The sequence below is a fragment of the Bombina bombina genome, chromosome 1 (assembly GCF_027579735.1).
Source record: "Bombina bombina isolate aBomBom1 chromosome 1, aBomBom1.pri, whole genome shotgun sequence".
In the NCBI taxonomy this organism is placed as follows: domain Eukaryota; kingdom Metazoa; phylum Chordata; class Amphibia; order Anura; family Bombinatoridae; genus Bombina; species Bombina bombina.
This window is the reverse complement of record NC_069499.1, coordinates 1,117,448,014-1,117,469,341: the sequence shown is the minus strand read 5'-3', so window position 1 is coordinate 1,117,469,341 and position 21,328 is coordinate 1,117,448,014. Positions and strand designations below refer to the sequence as shown.

At 39.0% G+C, this 21,328-nt stretch overlaps 1 protein-coding gene across 2 annotated transcripts in view; it reads left to right on the top strand.

Annotated features, from left to right (window-relative positions):
- Positions 1-21,328, top strand: part of FBXL20 (F-box and leucine rich repeat protein 20) — a 188,948-nt gene that overhangs the window by 124,231 nt on the left and 43,389 nt on the right. Inside the window, exons 8-13 of one of the 2 annotated variants that reach the window (XM_053697937.1) lie at positions 12,091-12,217; positions 12,346-12,420; positions 12,613-12,746; positions 12,879-12,939; positions 13,018-13,062; positions 20,508-20,564. In XM_053697937.1, coding sequence (XP_053553912.1) covers positions 12,091-12,217; positions 12,346-12,420; positions 12,613-12,746; positions 12,879-12,939; positions 13,018-13,062; positions 20,508-20,564 — 499 coding nt within the window. The remainder of the gene's footprint in view (positions 1-12,090; positions 12,218-12,345; positions 12,421-12,612; positions 12,747-12,878; positions 12,940-13,017; positions 13,063-20,507; positions 20,565-21,328) is intronic. The other variant, XM_053697945.1, reaches the window with a different exon arrangement.

The following is a 21,328-nucleotide window of genomic DNA, read 5'->3' as shown; positions in this document are numbered from 1 at the left end:
ATTAAAAGAAACAGGACACATTTCAATCCAGGTTACCAATTGATAGAAGCCAATTTGATATTAAAAGCAAATTAGATTTTTTAAGAGTGTGCATGTGTCTTGATCACTTTTTACACACTCTTTCATAATTTCCTTCTCAATACCATATATTTGTCCCTCATTATATATAGCCAGATGTTTTCCTGGTTATTCGAAGACCTATGATTCAATGTGTTTGGTACATTTGGATTTATCAATACCAAGGAGGGTGTTTAACCTTCCATTTGTTGTTACTTATTCCTGTTTTTTTTATGAACAAAATGCCATCCTTAACAGTGAAGGGTGGGTTGATTTTTAGTTGGGTCATCAATGATTATGCCCCAAAGACAATTAGCTCTCCTCCTCATGGTTGTACTGTAACCATTCAATAACCTAATTTTGTTTTTCTGCACTGTGGTTTGTTCATTGACTTCCTAATGATATAGTTAGAGTAGGTCACTGGTTTTCAAACTTGTCCTCAGACCTCCCTAACAGGGCCAGATTTTGAGGATATCTGAACTAGAGCACAGATGAAATAATCATCTGATTAGTAACCATGGTTATTTTACCCAAGGTAATCCTGAAAACCTGGCATGTTGGGGAGGCCTAAGGACAGGTTTGAAAACCAGTGGAGTAGGTGGTACATTAGGTCATCTTTAAGTGAATTAATGATTTTTCTTGATTAATTTTAATTTTCAATATTTTGGTTTTTTTTGGGGGGAGGGTATTGCATAGTTTTTTTATTAAGGTTTTTAATGTCGTAATGTACAGATACCATACAATATTAAAAGATATAAATTGAATGGTACATGCATCAAAGCTAAAGAGCTACATCTAAAACGTCAAATCCAAAAACGTTGTACCTGTAAACAAAATGGCAAGATCCATAAGGTTGATTCAGTGAGATCAGAATAATTTAAACCTCAAATTTATGAGAGAAACTAGAAGAAAAAAAAAACTTTATTGAAATCTTCTGCTCAGGTAACCTACCCTCTGAGCTGAAAAACCTTCTGACAAACTTATAGGCCCCTTTTGGACCTACTGAACGATCATGAATTACTCAGTGACAAAAGGTGTAACATTAGTATTATAACCCTCATGAATCTTATAAGAGGTATAAAAGTAGAAGTAATTTATTACGGGTTGTAAATAAACCTGCTTACTATGTGTGCCAATTTTAAATCTTATAGCGGTTATGGTATGAAAACTTGCTATGTGGGCCACTGTTAAACCTTGTAATTTTATAGCATGCAGACTCTAACAGAAGGCATATCCAAAAACAGTGTTTTAAAAAGCAATAGCATATAAAAGGTAAATAAATACTATTAGGAACAGGGTATATATAATGTTGGACTATAATGTTACAAAGTAAGTATAACCAGAACCAACTCTGGATAGTTTTTCAATACAGGTAGAAAGCCCTTTATCCAAACTGTTTGGGACCGGAAAAGGTTTGGATTTTTGAATATTTGCATCTGTAAAATGGGACAGCTTATAGAGAGTACAGGACTAACTGTAAACAGTATCTTATGTAATTTAGGCAATATTTAATTGTCCTAATACAGCTTATACATGCAACCTATTTTTAATACTTTTGTATACATAGTACCATCAGAAAGATAGTACAGAACTGTAATCATAAAAGTAATATTTGTTGTTTTAAATACATATAGACTGTCGTTTGCATTTTAGAACACAAAAATAAAACCAAAGTCACAGGCAGATACGATTATGACTATTTTATTTTTAAATAATTTTTGTATTGAAGTTGTGAGTAACAAAGAGAAGAAAAATAACAACATACATAATTCGTCCAAAAACAATGACATCTGAGCTAGGTACATACTACAATAGAATATCATGTACTAATGGAGTGTGAGAAGACGTATATTATAAAAACGAAGTTCAATTTTAATTCATTCACAACGTATGTTCCCCATTATGACAGAAGAGAACTTCTTCATTATCCCAGTTAATGTTATCAGAGTGAGGGGATATGGCTTATGTTTCGGTCACTCTTGGGCCATAGTATATGGGGGTGGGGGGGGAGTTCAGCGGGCAAGAGCCGCTCATGTTAGAGTGAGAAGGGGAGGGGGCGGAGCCTATTAAGGTATGTCAGAAAGAAATAAAAAATATATATAATATAATAAAAAAATATATATATGGAAACATATGGTATGGGTGAATAAGAGACAGCAAAATAAATACAACTTCAGCAAGTTATGATATAAAATGAGTGAATGCTAGCCATCACACAAGATGATTCTCTCTGTATGATTTACCCATGGTGCAATAGTCAGACCTAAAGGTCGTCATCAATACAATTCCATAGGGGAAAGGTGTCACTATACCTCTTTGACCATTCATGTAACTGGATCAAGATTGTTCACATATAAACATATTGTGAGGGTACGTAAGCATGATATGTGTGTGTGTGTATGTATGTATATATGTATATGTGTGTGTGTGTGTGTGTGTATATGTATATGTATATATATATATATATATATATATATATATATATATATATATATATATATATATATATAGTAATATGTTAGATTGATTAATAACAAGCCCATCAGGTCAGTTTTAAGCAGATATATATAAGAAGACTTATAAAGACTATTCCTCCATGGTGGGAAGTAATTATGGGGTATATGCTAGACAGCGCACTCATAGAATGACTCTCCTAGTACCATTTACCCATGGTGTAGTAATCAAGCTTAAGGGTCATCTTCAAGATTATGACTTTAAACATTTTTTTTTAATGAAAAAGATTTCAGAATAAGTTTGGATTTGGGAATTTATACCTGTAATTAATTTAATAAATTTAAGACCCAGGCGTTTCAAGATTGTCGCAAGTCTGAGAGGCTCTGCTTAAACATCAAGATTTTATCCTTATTGTAGGATAAATCAATTGCCATCCTGTTTTCCCTTAACAGAGTTTGCTGTTTGGGCTCCGTAAAGGATCAAGAATAACATCTCTTGGCCCCCGGGACGACAAAAAGTTACAAAGAAGGAGAGAGAAGTATTGAATGCTACACGCTAATACAAACATAGATGGGGATAGCCACAAGAATGGATATCTTCCTCACTGAAACGGAACTCAGAAACAAAGTCATGCTAACTTCATTACAAGACTTATTTCTTCCAGCGCTAGAGAAGCTGGAATCTGCATTGCAAGAATTATTGGCTCAAACTCGAGCTGAGAATCCTTTATGTTCTCCTGTAAAATGGCGCCAACTCCCCGTGGAGTCATGCTGTGTTAACAACTGCATGATTCCTGGAACCCCAACTTTATTAGATTACCGCTTCACAGTGAGCATCAAGGGAAAAGAAGCCATTACAGCCGTTGGGGATAAAATGCTGATCGCCATAACTGCTGGTAATACATCTAAGCTGCAGCGGGATCATGGCACTTATTCTGCCCATCAGCTCCTGAACAATGCAATCCCCCATGCTGTATACCACCAGCATAGTAAAATATCACGCAGAGGATTGCTGTTGTTGGCGACTCAGTTGCTGCAGGAAACGGATACAGAGCTGCTTGCAGATGCCAACGGCGTCAACTCACAGAGGGAGGACAAAGTACAATATACTCATGGCACAAAGGGACTCCTGCTATGGGACTTGCATTCCTCATTCCCATCACTGTCAAGACCGGACGCTAACCTGAAGGGACTCCTGCTATGGGACTTGCATTCCTCATTCCCATTGCTCTCAAGACCGGACGCTAACCTGAGCTTACTGAGAGCTGGATCTGCACCGCGACACAGGAGAGGCATTGGCTGAGTTTGTTGTGGTGGAAAGGCGTCGGCTGCTCTCCTGATTGTCTTTGAGGGGGGCTTTCTCCCTTTTTTTGCAGAGACTTTAGCAAACGCTTTGAACAATAAACGCAGCCTGGTTTATTTGTTTCTATGATGCACACTGTTAGAAATATTTCTGATATTACAGGAGGTACAGACCATGCCCTACCTCACGATAAGTCGGTTAAAATGAGGGGTAAACAGAATAATTTTTGTTCCTTTTGGAACTTTTAAAGGCGGATTCTTCTTCTTTCTTCCTTCTTCTTTCTTCCTTCTTCCTTGGAATTCAAGAACTTTCTCCCAAGAGGGAGATTTCATCTTTCAAAGTCAGCTGCAAACCAGATAAAAAGAGAGGCATTCTTACGCTGTGTAAAAGACCTTTCTACTATGGGAGTAATTTGTCTAGTTCCAAAATTGGAACTGGGACAGGGGTTTTACTCAAACCTGTTTGTGGTCCCCAAAAAAGAGTGAACGTTCGGACCCATTTTGGACCTCAAGTGTCTAAACAAATTTCTAAGAGTTCCATCATTCAAGATGGAGACCATATGAACAATTTTACCAATGATCCAGGAGGGTCAATATATGACTACTGTGGATTTGAAGGATGCTTACCTTCATATTCCAATCCACAAGGATCATCATCGGTTTCTAAGGTTTGCCTTCTTGGACAAACATTATCAGTTCGTGGCTCTTCCTTTCGGGTTGGCCACAGCACCCAGGATCTTCACAAAGGTTCTAGGGTCTCTTTTGGCAGTTCTCAGACCGCGAGAAATAGCGGTGGCACCTTATCTGGACGATATTCTCATTCAGGCGTCAACAGATCATCTGACAAAATCTCACACAGACACAGTGTTGTCTTTTCCGAGAACTCACGGCTGGAAGGTGAACATAGAGAAGAGTTCACTTGTCCCACAGACAAGGGTTCCTTTCTTGGGAACTCTGATAGACTCGGTAGCCATGAAAATATTACTGACGGAGATCAGAAAATCAAAGATTCTAAATACTTGCCGAGCACTTCAGTTCATTCTTCGGCCATCAGTGGCTCAGTGTATGGAGTTAATTGGATTAATGGTAGCGGCAATGGACATCGTTCAGTTTGCTCGCTTTCATCTCAGACCACTGCAACTGTGCATGCTCGGACAGTGGAATGGGGATTATGCGGATTTATCTCCTCAGATAAATCTGTATCAAGAGACCAGAAACTCTCTTCTTTGGTGGTTGTCACCGGATCATCTGTCCCAAGGGACTTGTTTCCGCAGACCCTCATGGGTGATAGTGACAACAGATGCCAGCCTTCTGGGCTGGGGTGCAGTTTGGAACTCCCTGAAGGCTCAGGGTGTTTGGACTCAAGTGGAGTCTCTACTTCAAATCAATATTCTGGAACAGAGAGCAATATTCAATGCGCTTCAGGCGTGGCCTCAGTTGGCTTTGGCCAAATTCATCAGATTCCAGTCAGACAACATCACGACTGTGGCATATATCAATAATCAGGGGGGAACAAGGAGTTCCTTAGCGATGATAGAGGTATCCAAGATAATCGGTTGGGTGGAGGCCCACTCTTGTCATCTGTCAGCAATCTATATCCCAGGAGTAGAGAACTGGGAAGCAGATTTTCTAAGTCGACAGACTTTTCATCCGGGGGAGTGGGAACTTCACCCGGTGGTATTTGCCCCATTGATTCTCAGATGGGGCAGACCGGAATTGGATTTGATGGCATCTCGACAGAATGCCAAGCTTCCAAGATACGGATCCCGGTCAAGGGATCCTCAGGCTGAACTGATAGGCTGAACCTCAGTCACCTCTGCACCTTTTTAGCCTTTCCTTTTCTCTTCCTATACCTTCGGCCGAATGACTGAGGGTGGAGGGGAAGGGAGGGGCTATATATACAGCTCTGCTGTGGTGCTCTTTGCCACTTCCTGTTAGCAGGAGGTTAATATCCCACAAGTAAGGATGAAATCCGTGTACTCGTCATATCGTAAAAGAAAGTAATTTATCAGGTAAGCATAAATTTACTTTTTTAAAAAATTTAAAGAAAAGGTTATCCTTATGTTACATTATTCTGAATATAGTGAAGTATAATGTAAGGTTATCCAGCATTTACTGTCCCTTTAAAATAGTTGTCTACCACAGAGGATAGAATGGCAATAAAGTCTTATATGGAAGTACTATATCCTAGCATGATGTATTCAGCCCACTCTGGACTTGAGTCACTAAAACTTTCATGTCTATATAGATTATCAACGGAATGAAGTACCTATGAAATCTTGAGTACCTGTGTTGTCCCCTTCTTTATCAATATCTCACCAGATGTCCAGAAAGTGAATTGCTTTTAATTGTGACAGCCACTACATCTGCAGAATCTGAAGATCGTGTCTGGCTCTTGTACACCTCGAGATAACAATTTGCAGGGAACATCCCTAACTTTCATGAAATCACAGGCCCCTTGAATCCTCATAGCTACCATATACATCAGATGCACAGTATGCAACCTGCCATCCTTCCTCAACTGGCATGGTCCTCTTCTGAAAAGCTGCACAAATGTGCTCATACAGCTTTAAAAAACGCTCTTTTAAAAACAGTAATATCTTCTGCTCCCATTTCTCTGTCGGCTCCATGTTCTCTAGTAGTTAACGCAGGGCTATGCTAACAGCTACAACCAGCACTGAGAGGAAATAGTAGGGGTTTGTAATTTTCTTGCTGTGTTTCAAAAGTTATAGCCTCTGACATATGCATGCTAGTAAGTACTGCTAATGGGAGGGCCCTTACAACACCTCCTAGGGGTCCATGAAGCTCATCTTTTATGCTGTTTTTTAAAACCATTACAACTTGTAGACCCTGCATCTCAATTTTTATTTTCTCTCTTGTCTGTGATGAAATAAATGCTCATAATTCTCCTCTGTGACTTAGGGCCTGATGATTGATTAAAGAGTCTCCTGCTTGGAGAGAAATTGATGTGTAGACTTCACAGGAGCTGAATTCTCCAGCACTGGAAGAGATCTCTCATTTCTGTGTCTGAAAGAGAGACAAGCTCAGTACAACATACCACTGCATAATGTGAGAGTTTTGCTACACTTCGTGCATTGTATTTTATATTCCTTTACACTTCAGATTAAGTACTTTCACTATTATTATTTTTTTACAAAATCTGATTTTTTTTTTTTTTAAATTTCTGTTTTACTTTAACAAATTAAGATCATAGTTTGTATATCGTGTATCTTTTACAACTTATTTTGCACTTTATATTGTCTCTATTGTAAAATAAAACACAGCTTTAGAAAGTGGGAGGGACGGAGACTTCCCTGAGCTCAACACAGGAGTTTCCAGGGTATGTTTAAAGCTCTCTTACTAGTCTTGTAAATCCTGCAAACCTTTTAAATAAGCTAGTCTCACTGAATTGTCTCACCAGCTGTATGCAGATAAAGTTTGCTCAATATTCCCTATACACTTATTTAACTGACAGAAAAGTAATATATACTAAATTATAGGTAAAAACCAGTTACATTGCAGTAAAAACATTTCCTTTAAATTTGTAATTGATAAAAACTGAGCATTTATATCAGCCCCATGGGTTCTCCAGTTAACGTCACCCCTGTGAAATTCTGTATCGCAGAGAGTTTCATTAATTTCAATGGAAGACATTTCTCATCTTTCTGGGACTTCCAGGTTCTGCATTTTCCTTATATAATTCATTAAGTTCAGCCCTTGTTAAATCTGCACTATGATTTCTCTCAAGACTAGATAATCATTGCTTATCAGACCCATAGAAAGTAATGACGCTCTCTGGGAAACTGAAGCTGTCAGTTTTATTTTAAATACAAAATGCAATGTAATTTGTAAAAGATATACATAAATATACAACTTATGATCCTAATTTGTTAAAGTTACACAAAAGCTATGAAAGCATAATTATAATGTGTAAAATCACAATTCTAAATACACTGTTTTTATATACAAAATAGAAAGCACAAAGTGTAAATGTAGCAGAACTCTAGTGTCCTGCAGTGCTGTGTTTTACTGGGCTTATCTCTCCTTCACATACAGGAAGACAGGGAACGCTCTTTGGAGAAGTAAAGCAAAATCTGCCTTTTTAAGAATTTTACCAAGGATTTTGCAGTGCCGGAGGATCATTTTAGATTATCTAACCTGAAACGAGAGATTTAAAATAATTATTCCCTTAATAAGAATGTTGTTTTATTGTTTTGTTTTTTATTTAAATACTCCTTGTGAAACAAATATCTATTATGAATGTAAATCAATTGCTGTTCTACCTACTGCCTTGCCCTTGAAGTCTAATACCAACTTTATTCCCTCTTGATTATAGCTGTGTTGAATACATAGCATTATTTTAAATCAGTTATATGGGTTTATTTGCTATTCTATAACTTAAAGCTCTTGTTCCAACATACATGATCTAAGCAAGGTTCTTCCTTAAAGGGACAGTCTACACCAAAATTGTTCTTATTTAAAAAGATAGATAATCCTTTTATTACCCCATTTTTGCATAACCAACACAGTTATATTAATATACTTTTTACCTCTGTGATTACCTTGTATCTAAGCCTCTGCAGACAGCCTCCTTATCTAAGTGCTTTTGAAAGACATGCAGTGTAGTCAATCAGTGAAGACTCCTAAATAACTTCATGGGAGTGAGCACAATGTTATCTATATGACACACATGAACTAGCACAGTCTAACTGTGAAAAACTTTCAAAATGCTCTGAGCTAAGAGGCGGTTTTCAACGGTTTAGAAATCAGTTTGAGCCTAGCTAGGTTTAGCTTTTCAAAAATACCTCCAAGGAAACAAAGCAAATTTGATGATAAAAGTAAATTGGAAAGTTGTTTAAAATTGCATGCCCTATCTGAATCATGAAAGTTTAGTTTTGACTTCACTGTCCCTTTAATTGTTAACAAAATGTTTTGGCTTCAAACACTTCTGCAGCCCTTGCAACAGAAAATGAACATTTACTCAAAGTAACAATCCTATTTTTTTTTTATCCATTATTACTTAACATCTTTCAAAAATGTCACTTATGGATATTATGATTGAAATACTTGATAGCCAACTGACAGCCCAAAGGCTACATGCAGCTCCCAGCACTAGTTTTTGTGGCATCTGGTAAAAGCAGGATTAGCAATCTGTGTGCTATAGGAAAATGTGGAACAAAAATGTGTGCGTTGGGGGGGACGGCAACACAAAGAAGCCTCCCGGAATGAAGGACAGCAGACACTGGCTACCCTGCAATCATACCTATACCTCTGTGGATTACATTGTTCAACATTTTAGGTGATTAAAAATTGAATAAGAGAAACGTTTGTGTATATGTATGTGTGTGTATGTGTATATATAAAACATTTTTTTAATATTAAACAGGTATTTGTAGAGCGCCAACAGATTCTGCAGCACTATGAACATAGTTGGTATACAGGATAACATTTATAGGGATCAAATGGGTAGAGGGCCCTGCCGAGAGTTGCACTTTTGTAGTCGGCTCTTATGAAGGCGATCTACAAACGGCTGGGCTCATAGGCTTACCTTCTATGGGGTTAAGGGGAAAGCAATGGAGTTAGGAAAGGTTAGTGTTGGTTGTATGCATCCCTGAATAGTATAGTCTTTAGGGAGCGCTTGAAGCTGTTAAAATTAGGGGAGAGTCTTGTGGAGCGAGGCAGGGAGTTCCACAGGATGGGTGCCAGTCTGGAGAAGACCTGTAAACAGGAATTTGAGGAAATAACGAGAGGAGGAGATTGTGAGCAGAGCGAAGGGGACGGGAGGGAGAGTATCTGGAGACGAGGACTGAAATGTAGTGGGGAGCAGTGCAGTTGAGAGCTTTATATGTCAGCGTGCGGATTTTGTGTTTAATCCTGGAGGGAAGAGAAAGCCAGTGAAGGATTGGCAGAGCGGTGCAGCAGATGAAGAGCAACATGTAAGGAAGATGAGCCTGGCAGAGGCATTTATTATGGATTGTAAAGGAACTAGGCGGCAGCTAGGTAGACCAGAGAGGACAGAATTGCAGTAGTCCAGACAGAAAAGGATGAGAGAGTGGATTAAAATCTTAGTTGTGTCTTGTGAAAGGAAATGTCTAAATATAGAGATGTTTTTAAGGTGTAAACGGCAGGCTTTAGCCAAGCACTGAATGTAAGGAGTGAAGGAAAGGTTTTAGTCAAGTGTGACCCCAAGACATCAGGCATGCAGGGTAGGGGTAATGATGGAATTATCAACAGTTATAGAAAATTGTGGGGGGTGGAGATTTTGGAAGAAGGGGGAAAAATAAGTTCAGTTTTGGAGAGATTTAGCTTATGGTAGTGAGAGGACATCCAAGATGATACATGAGAAAGACAGTTAGTGACACGTTTTAGTCAGGAAGGAGGTAGGTCTGGTGCAGAGAGGTAGATTTGGGTGTCATAGGCATACAAATGATATTGAAACCCGTAGGACTTTTATTAAGGAACCTAATGATGACGTATAGATTGAAAAGGGAAGGGACAGAGCCTTGAGATACCCCAATAGAAATTGGTAACGAGGCAGAGGATACTCCGGAGAAGGCTACACTAAAGGTACGGTTAGGTAGATGGGAAGAGAACCACAAGAGAACTGTCACAGATGCCGAAGGATTGGAGAGTTTGGAGCAAAAGAGGGTGGTCAACAGTATCAAAGGCTGCAGACAGATCAAGGAGGATAAGCAGAGAGAAGTGGCCTTTGGATTTTGCTCTATGTAGGTCATTGGTAACCTTGACAATTGCTGTCTCTGTGGAATGATGGGGACAAAATCCAGATTGCAGTAGGTTAAGAAGAGTATAGTGTAAGGAAATGGGGTAGACATGCATATACTAGCTTTTCAAGGAACTTTGAGGCAAGAGGGAGTAGGGAAATAGGACGGTAGTTGGATGGAGAGGTTGGATCGAGGGAAGGTTTTTTGAGTATAGGTGTGACCAGTGCATGTTTTAGAGATAAGGGAAATATACCAGTGCTGAGGGAGAGGTTGAAAATGTGTGTGAGTATGGGGATGAGGGTAGAAGAGAGGGAGAGGAGTAGCTGTGAGGGGATAGGGTCGAGGGGACAGGTAGTGAGGTGGGAGGACAGTATAAGGGCAGAAACTCGGTAACGGGCAAAAGAGCTAAATTTAAGGGTATTTGGGTTTTGAATGATTGTAAACTCTTGAGGGGGTGGGAGATTGGTAGTAAGTTTAGTGGTGATTTTATTTCTGATGGAGTCAATTTTGTTATTGAAGTGGCTGGCAAAATCTTGAGCTGAGAGAGAAGTTGTATAAGGAGGTGGGGGTTGGTGGAGAAGAGTATTGAACGTTGAAAACCCATGTTTTGGGTTAGAGGAAAGAGTGGAGATGAGATTAGAGAAGTATTGTTGCTTATAAAGATTAAGGGCAGAATAGTAGGAGTTCAGGATGAACTTGTAGTGAAGAAAGTCAGCTGAACTCCGATATTTCCTCCAGTGTCACTCAGCAGTACGGGAACATCTGCATAGGTACCGTGTCAGAGGAGTACGCTGAGGATGAGAGTGTGGTTTCTGAGCTATGGTAGGAGGGGCCAGGGTGTCAATGACCGATGTAAGCGTGGAGTTATAGTGGCAGATAGATTGGTCAGGGCAGGAAAAGGAGGTGATGGAAGAGAGGATTCGAGAGAGCTAGCGAGCTGTTGCTGATCTAATGACTTAGTGCTTCTGTGAAGTTTGGTGTAAGGGGTAGAGGAAGGGGGGTTTGTAGGGAGGGAAGTGATGTTGCAAGTTAGGAGATGATGGTCAGAAAGAGGAAAAGGGGAGTTTGTGAAATTTGAGAGAGTGCATCGATAGCTGAAAATCAGATCAAGGGAGTCACTATCTTTGTGAGTGGGAGAGTCAATCCACTATAACAGGCCGAAAGACTGATGATAATGAGTATGCTGTACTGTATAATGATGTGAGTATCTACTGATATACCTATACATATATATATAGATCAGATCTCTGATGAAGCGCATGCGTGCAACGCGTCAGATCCTACCTACCTTACACACTGTTTAGTGCCACACCTGTACGTTTGAATAAACTACTTTGGCTTTGAGTTCCTGAGTATTGTTCTTTTTCTTATTATATATATATATATAATGTGTGTGTGTGTGTATATATACATGTGAGTAATTTTTAATTTTAGTGTCCTGAGAATCTCTGTAAGTAGTTTATTCTAATTTCATATTTGTTACATTGAGTTATTCAAGCATATAAAGTTAAGAGAACATGATTTTCTTAACCCATACTACTCCCTGTTTCTCCTAGTGAGGGTTGTCCACTCTTGGAGCAGTTGAACATCTCCTGGTGTGATCAGATCAGCAAGGACGGAATACAAGCTTTGGTGAAGGGCTGTGGGGGGCTGCGTTTTCTCTCCCTCAAGGGCTGCACACAGGTAATGAGACATTTTAACCTTATGATCCATGAATGTAAAAGACAAAAAAAATAATAATAAAATAAGACTTTGTAACTGACCAAATGTCAGACTCTCAAATGTTCACAAAACGTATTTATCTCTTTTAGCTTGAAGATGAAGCTCTTAAGTACATTGGATCACATTGTCCAGAGCTTGTAACATTAAATCTACAGGCGTGTTCTGTAAGTGTGCTTTAGAGTGTCACCAGTGTGTCTGTACCTACTGTGTATAAAATGCACAGAAGAAGGCTTGTCTGTTTTTGAAGGAAGTACAATTTTGGGTCTGTCATATATTTCAGGCTTTTAGCATTGCCAACTGTCTTTTTTTTTTTGGTGTCTGTCTACCTGTCCCAGCTTTCACTGTCTCTGTCTTAGCAGCAGATCACGGACGACGGCCTCATCACAATTTGCCGTGGGTGTCACAAACTGCAGTCTCTGTGTGCCTCTGGCTGTTCAAACATCACAGACTCCATTCTCAATGCACTGGGACAGAATTGCCCCCGGCTCAGGTAACAGTTGGGGTAATGCTGAGAATGTATAATTTTGAGAAGTCAGGGTTAGATAAGATTCTGTGCATAATAAAGGGGAATGCAAGATCTTTAGTAGAATGCAGGTAATTTGCCTTTCTCCTTTTTTTATAGAATATTAGAAGTTGCCCGATGTTCACAGCTGACTGATTTGGGATTCACCACTTTGGCAAAAGTAAGCCTTTTACATTGCTCTTTCTTTGTCGTCCTCTTACATTTCTTTGCCACACTCACCGTTTCTTACTCTTCCCAGAATTGCCATGAGCTTGAGAAAATGGATTTAGAAGAATGCGTTCAGGTGAGATTGTCCTGGTCCACCTGTCTTTTAAAATGTAGAAAACTACAAGAGTGGCTTTAGCAGACCACAAATCATTTATTCATGGTAGTTGTTTTTGGTTGAAATACTTTTTTATTAATGTATCACATCACATACAACATGAGAGTACAGCATGTACCTTTTCAGAGGTATATATTTCCAGCAATCCTGAAAAAACAAACAAAAAATTAAGAATATTACATACTGTCCACATTCCTTTTTCCGTTATTTCTTTTCCCCCTCCCCTCCGCCCCCCTGCGCTAACATTAAACTCTTTAACTGAGTGTAACTTTTAACTAAATAAACAAAAAAACCTTTCCCATCAAGCAGCGTTGTTATTTATAGAAATCTTAATTAAAACCTTTCCCATGCAGTTTCTTTCTCCTTATTCTATATGGCCTCAGAGATCTCCAAATTGTACTTACATGTGTATAACATATAAACCCCACCTATCTCTTATTTATTAAGAATCCAATGAATCCAAATGTTTTGGAATCTTTCTGAGGTACCCTGCAGCCAAGCTGCTGACTCAGACATACTATAGATATTCTCAACTTTGTCAAATACCTCTCCCCACTCCGGGGCTCCTAATTTCCACTTCCTAGCTATAAATATTCTGGTAGTGGTGCACATTATGTTAACCCATTTGTTAGTAGCAGAATTTAATGAGTCTAGAGGAATATGTAGTAAAGCTTGCGAAGCTGTTAGTATAAAAGAGTAATCTAGGATCTTCCTGAACAATTGTGTCAGTTTATCCCAAGTGGGTTGAATCTTTGGGCATTCCCACCACATGTGGAGATAAGTACCTATCCCTGCGCAGCCTCGATAGCATAATCTATTGCCCTGAGGACTATAGTGTGAGGTTTTTAGTGGGTTTAAATATCATCTATATGCAGTTTTTAACGAGTTTTCAATGAGATCTGCCCCTATTAAGCTTCTGCTTATCGATGAGAAAGTTTGTCTCCATTCGTCTACAGTATAAGTTATGTCTAAGTCTTGTTCCCACTGTCTATGGAGCTCTAACTTATTCGTATTCTTTGCTTCCTGTATGGCTAGGTATAATCGCGTGATCATTTTTTTATTCCTACCTGGTGTCAGTATTATTTGTTCCAAAGTGGTGTTTGGTGAGGAAGAACTTCCCTGTCTGTATTTATTTATGGCGTGTGAGATCTGAAGGTACAAAAACCAGTTTAATGTGTCTGGGTGAATTTTATCGCTCAGCTGAGTGTATGTCAGCAGTCTCCCTTTATCCATAAAATCCGCCACTCTGTATAAACCCTTGTTCTCCCACTTAGTTATTTGTTTTTGGAAGTCTAGTGAAAGTAATGTACCTACCGGTACTATAGAGGAGTGTAGTGAAAGTAGTTTCAGTGATTTAGTTAATGAACTCCAGATCACTCTAGAGTCTTCCGTAGTTTTTAATTTAGCTAGCCGATGGGTGTTTGGTTTGGTAAGACTCCATATTATGTCTCCCGGGGAGTTTAGCCCCCCCAATATCCGCTTCAATATTGGGCCACGTCATTCCTCGGCAATCCTTGCTTAGTAGAACACTCTGCGCTAATCTAGCTGCCTGATAGTAATCTCGGAGATTAGGGACTCCTATTCCTCCTAATTGCTTATGTTGTTTTAGTACATGTGTGGCTATTCTAGTCGATTTATGTCCTCTTATGAATTTAATAAGTTTGGTCTGCACCTCGTCTAGTTCTTTCAGTGGGATTTTGATAGGTAAAGCTCTAAATAGGTATAGGAACCTTGGTAGGATGTTCATCTTTATCGCAGATAATCTGCCAAACCAAGAGAAGTTACCTTTTTTCCACTTAGCTATATCTTTCCTTATGGCTTTGTAAATTGGAATATAGTTTACTTTGTACAATGTTTCTGGGGTCGCTGTGATATTGATTACTAGGTACTTAAGGGATAGAGTAGCCCATTTAAAATCAAAGTTAGCTTCTATCAACTTACTTGTGTGTGCAGGTAGTGATATAGGGAGCGCCTCGCATTTATCTGGGTTTATTTTGATGCCTGATACCTTAGAAAATTTGTCTAGTAATTGATAAAGATTGGGCACGGACAGCATGGGTTTTGTAATTGTGAGAAGGATGTTGTCTGCGAATAGCGTTAATTTATGTTCCCCCTTATTTAGCTTGACCCCATGAATGTCTTTGGGTTTCGTATGCACGCTGCCAGAGGTTCAAAGCATAAAGCGAATAAGAGTGGCGACAATGGGCACCCCTGACGAGTTCCGTTTAAGATAGGTATCGGTCTAGATTGGTATCCCGCCGCTCTTATTGTTGCTACTGGAGAGGAGTAGATATTTTTGATTGCGTCTGAATCTATTGCCAAATCCCAGGTGCTCCAGAATCTCCAACATATACCTCCAGTCCACCCTATCAAAAGCCTTCTCCGCATCCAGAGATAGGAGCAAAGAAGGCGTTTCTGTATTCCTCAAGAACTCTACCAGAGCTATTGTCCGCCGAACATTATCAGGTGCTTCTCTCTCTTTAACAAAGCCCACCTGATCGGGGTGGATTAACGAGGGCAAATATTGCTTAAGTCTGTTTGCCAAAATTTTTGTAAAAATTTTCAAGTTCTGATTGATTAACGAGATTGGTCTATAATTTTGTGTCAATCTAGGGTTTTTCCCTGGTTTAGGGATTACAATTATTTTCGCTTGAAGTAGCTCTGGGGCAATTGGTGTACCTTTCAGTATGTCATTACAAAATTCACGGAGATGGGTGGTCAAATCAGTTCTAAATGATTTGTAGTAATCCCCCGAAAACCCGTCGGGACCAGCTGCCTTACCTATTTTAAGATCTTTAATAGCAGCCTATATTTCAAGAGTTGTAATCTCCGCATCTAAGGCCTCAGCGTCTTTTTTTTTTTTTTTTTTTTTTTTGTCTAGCTTAAGCAAGTCTGCTGTCAATAAAAGTTTATGTTTAAGGAGTGCAGTTTGGGGGGAGTGGCAGACCTTCTTCCCATCATAAAGGGATTCATAGTAGTGAGCAAAACGTTCCGCAATTTCTTGCGGATGAGATGTTAAAGTGCCATCTGATTTTTGTATTTGTGCTATTGTAAAGGATTTAGTTTTTTCTCTTAACCTATGGGCTAAATATTTATCTGGTTTGTTCGCATATAAGAAATAATACGCTTTTAGTTTGCTAATGGCTCTCATAGAGTTATCAGCCAAGATCTTAGACAGTTCTTTCCTTTTTTTGGTTAGTGTGTTCAAGGTCAGTGGGGATAATGAGGCTTGATGTGACTTTTCTAGTGATTCAATTTCTTGCTGTAAAGAGCCCACCCCAGACCTAACTCTCTTGACATACAAAGCTTTTTCCTTTATAAGTAACCCTCTAATATAGGGTTTATGGGCCGCCCATACAATTATAGGTTTAATCGAGGGATCAACATTTAGCCTCCAATATTCAGTGAGATTCTTAAGGATTTTAGTTTGAATGTCTTGCTGTTTTAGTAGCGTAGGGTCGTAGGTCCAAGATTTCTGTCTGTGTGTGTCAATGAATCCCTTTAACTGGATTTGTAGTATAGAGTGGTCTGACCATACTGAAGCGTGGATGGATGAGGATAGTAAGTTAGGTATAAGTATTTGACTAATATAGATGTAATCCAGCTTCGTATACATTTTATGAGCGGGTGAATAATAAGTGTGGTCATTAGTCTGCCCATAAAGTGTCGTCCAGGTGTCAAATATGTTATAAAATTCCATCGACTCTCTAATAGATTTGGTGATAGAATTGAGTTGACGTTGTTTGTTTGTGAGTTTGTTTGTACTGGTTTCACGTAGTGTCTTTAAGTTGACGTTAAAAATCCCCTGCCACTATTAATAGAGTTTGGGACCACTGAGTTAGTAGGTGTGAGAGCCTATTGAAAAAATCATGTTGTTGCTCATTGGGTGTGTAGATGTTACAGAATGTTATTTGTGTTCCCTGAATACTCCCTCTCAATATGAGATATCTGCCCTCTTTATCCCTGATCACCTCTTCTTTAGTGAATTGAATTGAGAATTGTGAATGAGAATTGAAACCCCTCTCTTTTTTTTATCCGTTGTAGAGTGGTAATGTTGCGTGAAGTGTTTATCCCAGTATTTGGGAACTTGTTTATGGATAAAATGTGTCTCTTGCAAAAATACGATTTTAGCTTTCAAATTGTTGTATTGGGTGAGGGCTGTTTTCCTTTTCGCATTTGTGTTTAGGCCTCTAACATTATGTGAAATTATCTGCAGGTTAGAATCCATGTGAAAATATTCCCTCCCTCCCCTCCTCATACCTGTAGTTCAGAATCCCTCTTGGCTTCTGGCTGTCCCTTGTTCCCTTAAGGCCATCTTTAGTATGGAGAAACTTTCTCGACCACTGCTCGACTGTACTTGGAATGAGAAAACAAAACCAAACATTTAAACAAAAACACAACTATAAACACAAAGAAAATATCAGGATATTTCCTGTTTGTTTGCATTATTAATACTATCTATGTTAGTGTGCAATTGAGATTTGCATATCAACAGTTAAAAATAAAAAGTGAAGAAAGTGGATCTTATAATCCTAGAGTGAACTAATATATGTTGCTTATGGCAATGTTGGGGAGGACTGGTCAATACTGTTCAGTAACCGAACATCCACTGTTTACTCGAAGATAGGATGGGACCGTGACTGTCCCTTTCCCCCATAGCGGGGTCTTTTCTGTAATGAGCTTGCATTAAATAGGGTCCCTAAGTCACGGTAGCAAAATACAAAACTCATATATGACCTGCTTACAGTTTTTACTTAAATGATCCGCCATAGAGTTCTGGTTCGAGTTATGAGTCCTGTGAGTGACTTTCCCACCTAGAGAAAAACATAGGTAAAGTTTCTGTTAGAGAGCAATGATCAATCAACAAACTCAATAGGGATTCTTAGGGCTTCTGTTTCCTTTTAGAAACTTTTGCACTGAGCTTCTTGGATGCTGCGCACGTCTCTTGTTGTTGTCTTGAGAATGTTCTGGGATTTCCGGACAGTCTAGTTTTAGCAATTGGCAGAGACCTGGGATGTCTTGTTTCTCTCTGATGGTGATAGTGTTGCCTTCATGATGTACGTGCAGGGCAAAAGGGAAACCCCATCTGTACATGGTCTGATTCTTCCTCAGTAGCTGTGTCAGCGGGCGGAGAGCATATCTCTTCTGTAATGTTTTGATACAGAGGTCCTGGTAAAATTGTATAATTGATCCTTGAAATTTAAAAGTTGGGTTTTTTCTCGCTGCATACATGATCTCTTCTTTTTCCTGGAAGCGTAGAAACTTAACTATTACATCTCTTGGGGGTTCTGAGTCTTTAGGCTTTGCTCTTAGAGCTCTATGCGCCCTTTCCATCTGGAATTTGCCTTCTGTGGCTGAATTTGTGATGGCTTGAAATAGATGTAGTAGATAGTTGCTTAAATCTGTCGTCACTATTGTTTCTGGGATACCTTTTTAAACGGATATTACATCTGCGACTCCTGTTCTCCAGGTCTTCTTGTTTGTCATTAATATCTGCCAGTTCCTGTTGTTGTTCATCCATTTTCTGCGAGATATTAGTAATATTCTCTTCCATTGTTTCCTCTTTTTCTTCCAAAGATTCTAGTCTGGAGCCCAGTTCCGAAATACCTTGCTTAATTTCCGTGAGATTGTTTGTAACAGTGTTTTGGAGGGGTAGCCATCTTTTCCCACATTTTATCAAAAATTGTTGTTATATCTTGTTTGGAGACAAGATTCCTGATGTCACCTTTAGTAACAGTTATATTGCTGTCTCCCGGTGGGGTTGCTTCTATATCTTCTTCCATCTCATCTTCAGTTACATCACCTCCCTTTTCTATCAGCTTATCCCCTTTCTGAGGCTTAAAAAAATGCTAGCTGCTGCAGGTTTATTTGTGGCACCCAGTTTGTTTTGTCTTCTAACTGACATGGTGTAGAGCTTGTAGTGATACCAATAAATAAATGAATGCTTCTTATTTAAGTATGCAGACAATGTCTATGCTTTAAGTTTACAGCAAAGCTGCTTTGTCGCCAAAATGCTTAATATGGTCTTCCCAGCAAAGTGTAGGGTGTGGGAGGTTTCCTGAGATTTATTTTCTGGGGTTTAAATGTTTATGAAGTTCTAGTTCCCCCTTTTCTTTTTATTTTTGTGATGAATTGAAAAAATTGTGGCTTATGTACAGGATCGTCACCTTTTTCTCAAACATTGCTGGTTTGTGTGTTATTTTTTAAAACAGTCCCCTGGTGATAGAGGTTCTTTCTTTAAATGAGTACTCCCTTAATTTAGTCACAGCTCTCCGCCTCACTCTTATCCCAGCCTGCTAATAAATATATTCCAAGAGACACCGCTTTGCTATTGCCTCAGGACCTTTCAGTGCAGCTCCTATATCCCTGCCAGCCCGGACTCCCACGTGGCTAATCAGATATCATGGCGGCTTATCATATTGTACCTCCTCCTCCCTTCTTATGTTTGCGAGTCGTGCTGCTCATTACACCTCTTACCGGGTCGCCCAACAGACCTCCTCCAGTTGATTTTAGGGATTACCAGGTCCCCTCTGTAGCGGAGCTCTCCTTTATATGACCGGCGGTAGATAATTAGGCCCCCATAGTCTGGAAGACACCGGGTGTTGCGCTGCTGTTCCGGTCCCTCTGTAGAGCCGATTAAAACTGCCACCTCTAAAGAGGATAAGTGTATGAGCAGTCCGGTGGTAGGTGGAATCCATTCTTAGGGCTTAAAGGTGTTATTTCTCCACTTTTTCTGCTTAGTGCACACGGAGCATTCAGATTATGCATCCTCCATTATGCCTGCCTTAGCTCCTCCCCTCATGGTAGTAGGTTTTTAAATGGACATTCTAGTGTAAAAATGAACTCTTCTATTTTATTAGATCTTTTTAATTTTAAACAAAATATCTTTCTTAGTATGCATTTTAATCATTGGTGTGCTGTCCCAAAGAAGATACAGCCAGTGAGCCAATCAAGTGCAAGCATACATATTTATGCTCCAATCACTGGCTGCATCATTATAAAGTACAGAGGTGTTCCAGGACTACAACTTTGCGTGTTTAACTCAGAGATAGAAAATGGTCCAAAAATATTTTGTTTAAAAAAAGTGTTCCAACAAAATAGATTTTTATATACACACAGACACACACATGATTTTCCCTTTTAATACAGACCTGAAATCTCAAACAATAGAGGAGGCTCCTTGTGCATGGTAGACGAGGTAGTAGATTTGATATCCTGTGTGAAAAGTGTACGTGCTATTTGGGGTGATAGCCAAGCTTCTTGCTCCTCGTAATGAAGTGAGCTTCATTCCTTTCCCAGAGTGAAAATGTTAGGGGTTATTTCTCTGGTGTGAAACTGTGTGGTTTTTGCAAATAGGGTGACGTATAATTGTCCTCTATACTATAAGTGTACTGTTTCTGTTTCAGATCACAGATAGTACTCTTATCCAGCTTTCCATACATTGTCCCAGGCTGCAAGTTTTGGTGAGTATGAGACTTCTGTGTTTGTGAATTATTGATAGTGTTCAGTGTAGTTTCAATGGTGATGGGCATAGGTGTTTTTCTGTAGAAAACAGCCACCTTTAAAGAATTTGTATAAAGGAATATTTGAGCGATAAATGTTTATAAAGAAGAGCTTGTTAACTGGAAAGCACATAGCAAAAACACAGGTTTAATAACTGTAAATGTAGTGAAGTCTGTAAAACTGACTTTTCATAGCGCTGATAGTAAAGCAAGTGTTTGGAAGACTTTCATAATTGAAAACAATCATCTGCAGAAGTAATGAGTGGATAAAATCACTCTTGATTATTTTATTTTTCTTTAAAAACTTTAACACTGAGAGAAGCAGACCAGATATCTGCCTTTTTAACATAGTAGATGAGGTTGAAAAGACAGAGGTTCATCAAGTTCAATCTATACTTACAAAAAAGCTCCAGTTGAGCTTAAAATAATCCCTTAGGGTCCTTAGGAGAAGCTTGATCTCTCCTTTTTTTTTAACCGCTTACCTTAATTTTGAATTACTTACACTTGCTTCAATGCTAAGAAATCTGGAAACCTGCATCTATAGATTATCACTGTAATATTAAAAGTAATATGGCTCCCGGATTGTAGGAGCCTATCCAATACTTATTTACTAGTCTGCTGCAGTACTTCTAGCACTCATATTTAAGAATATTTTCAATCTTATACTCAGTTAAGGTTTGTGTTTTTAAATGTGCAGCTGGTATGACTGTTTAATTAATAAAGGA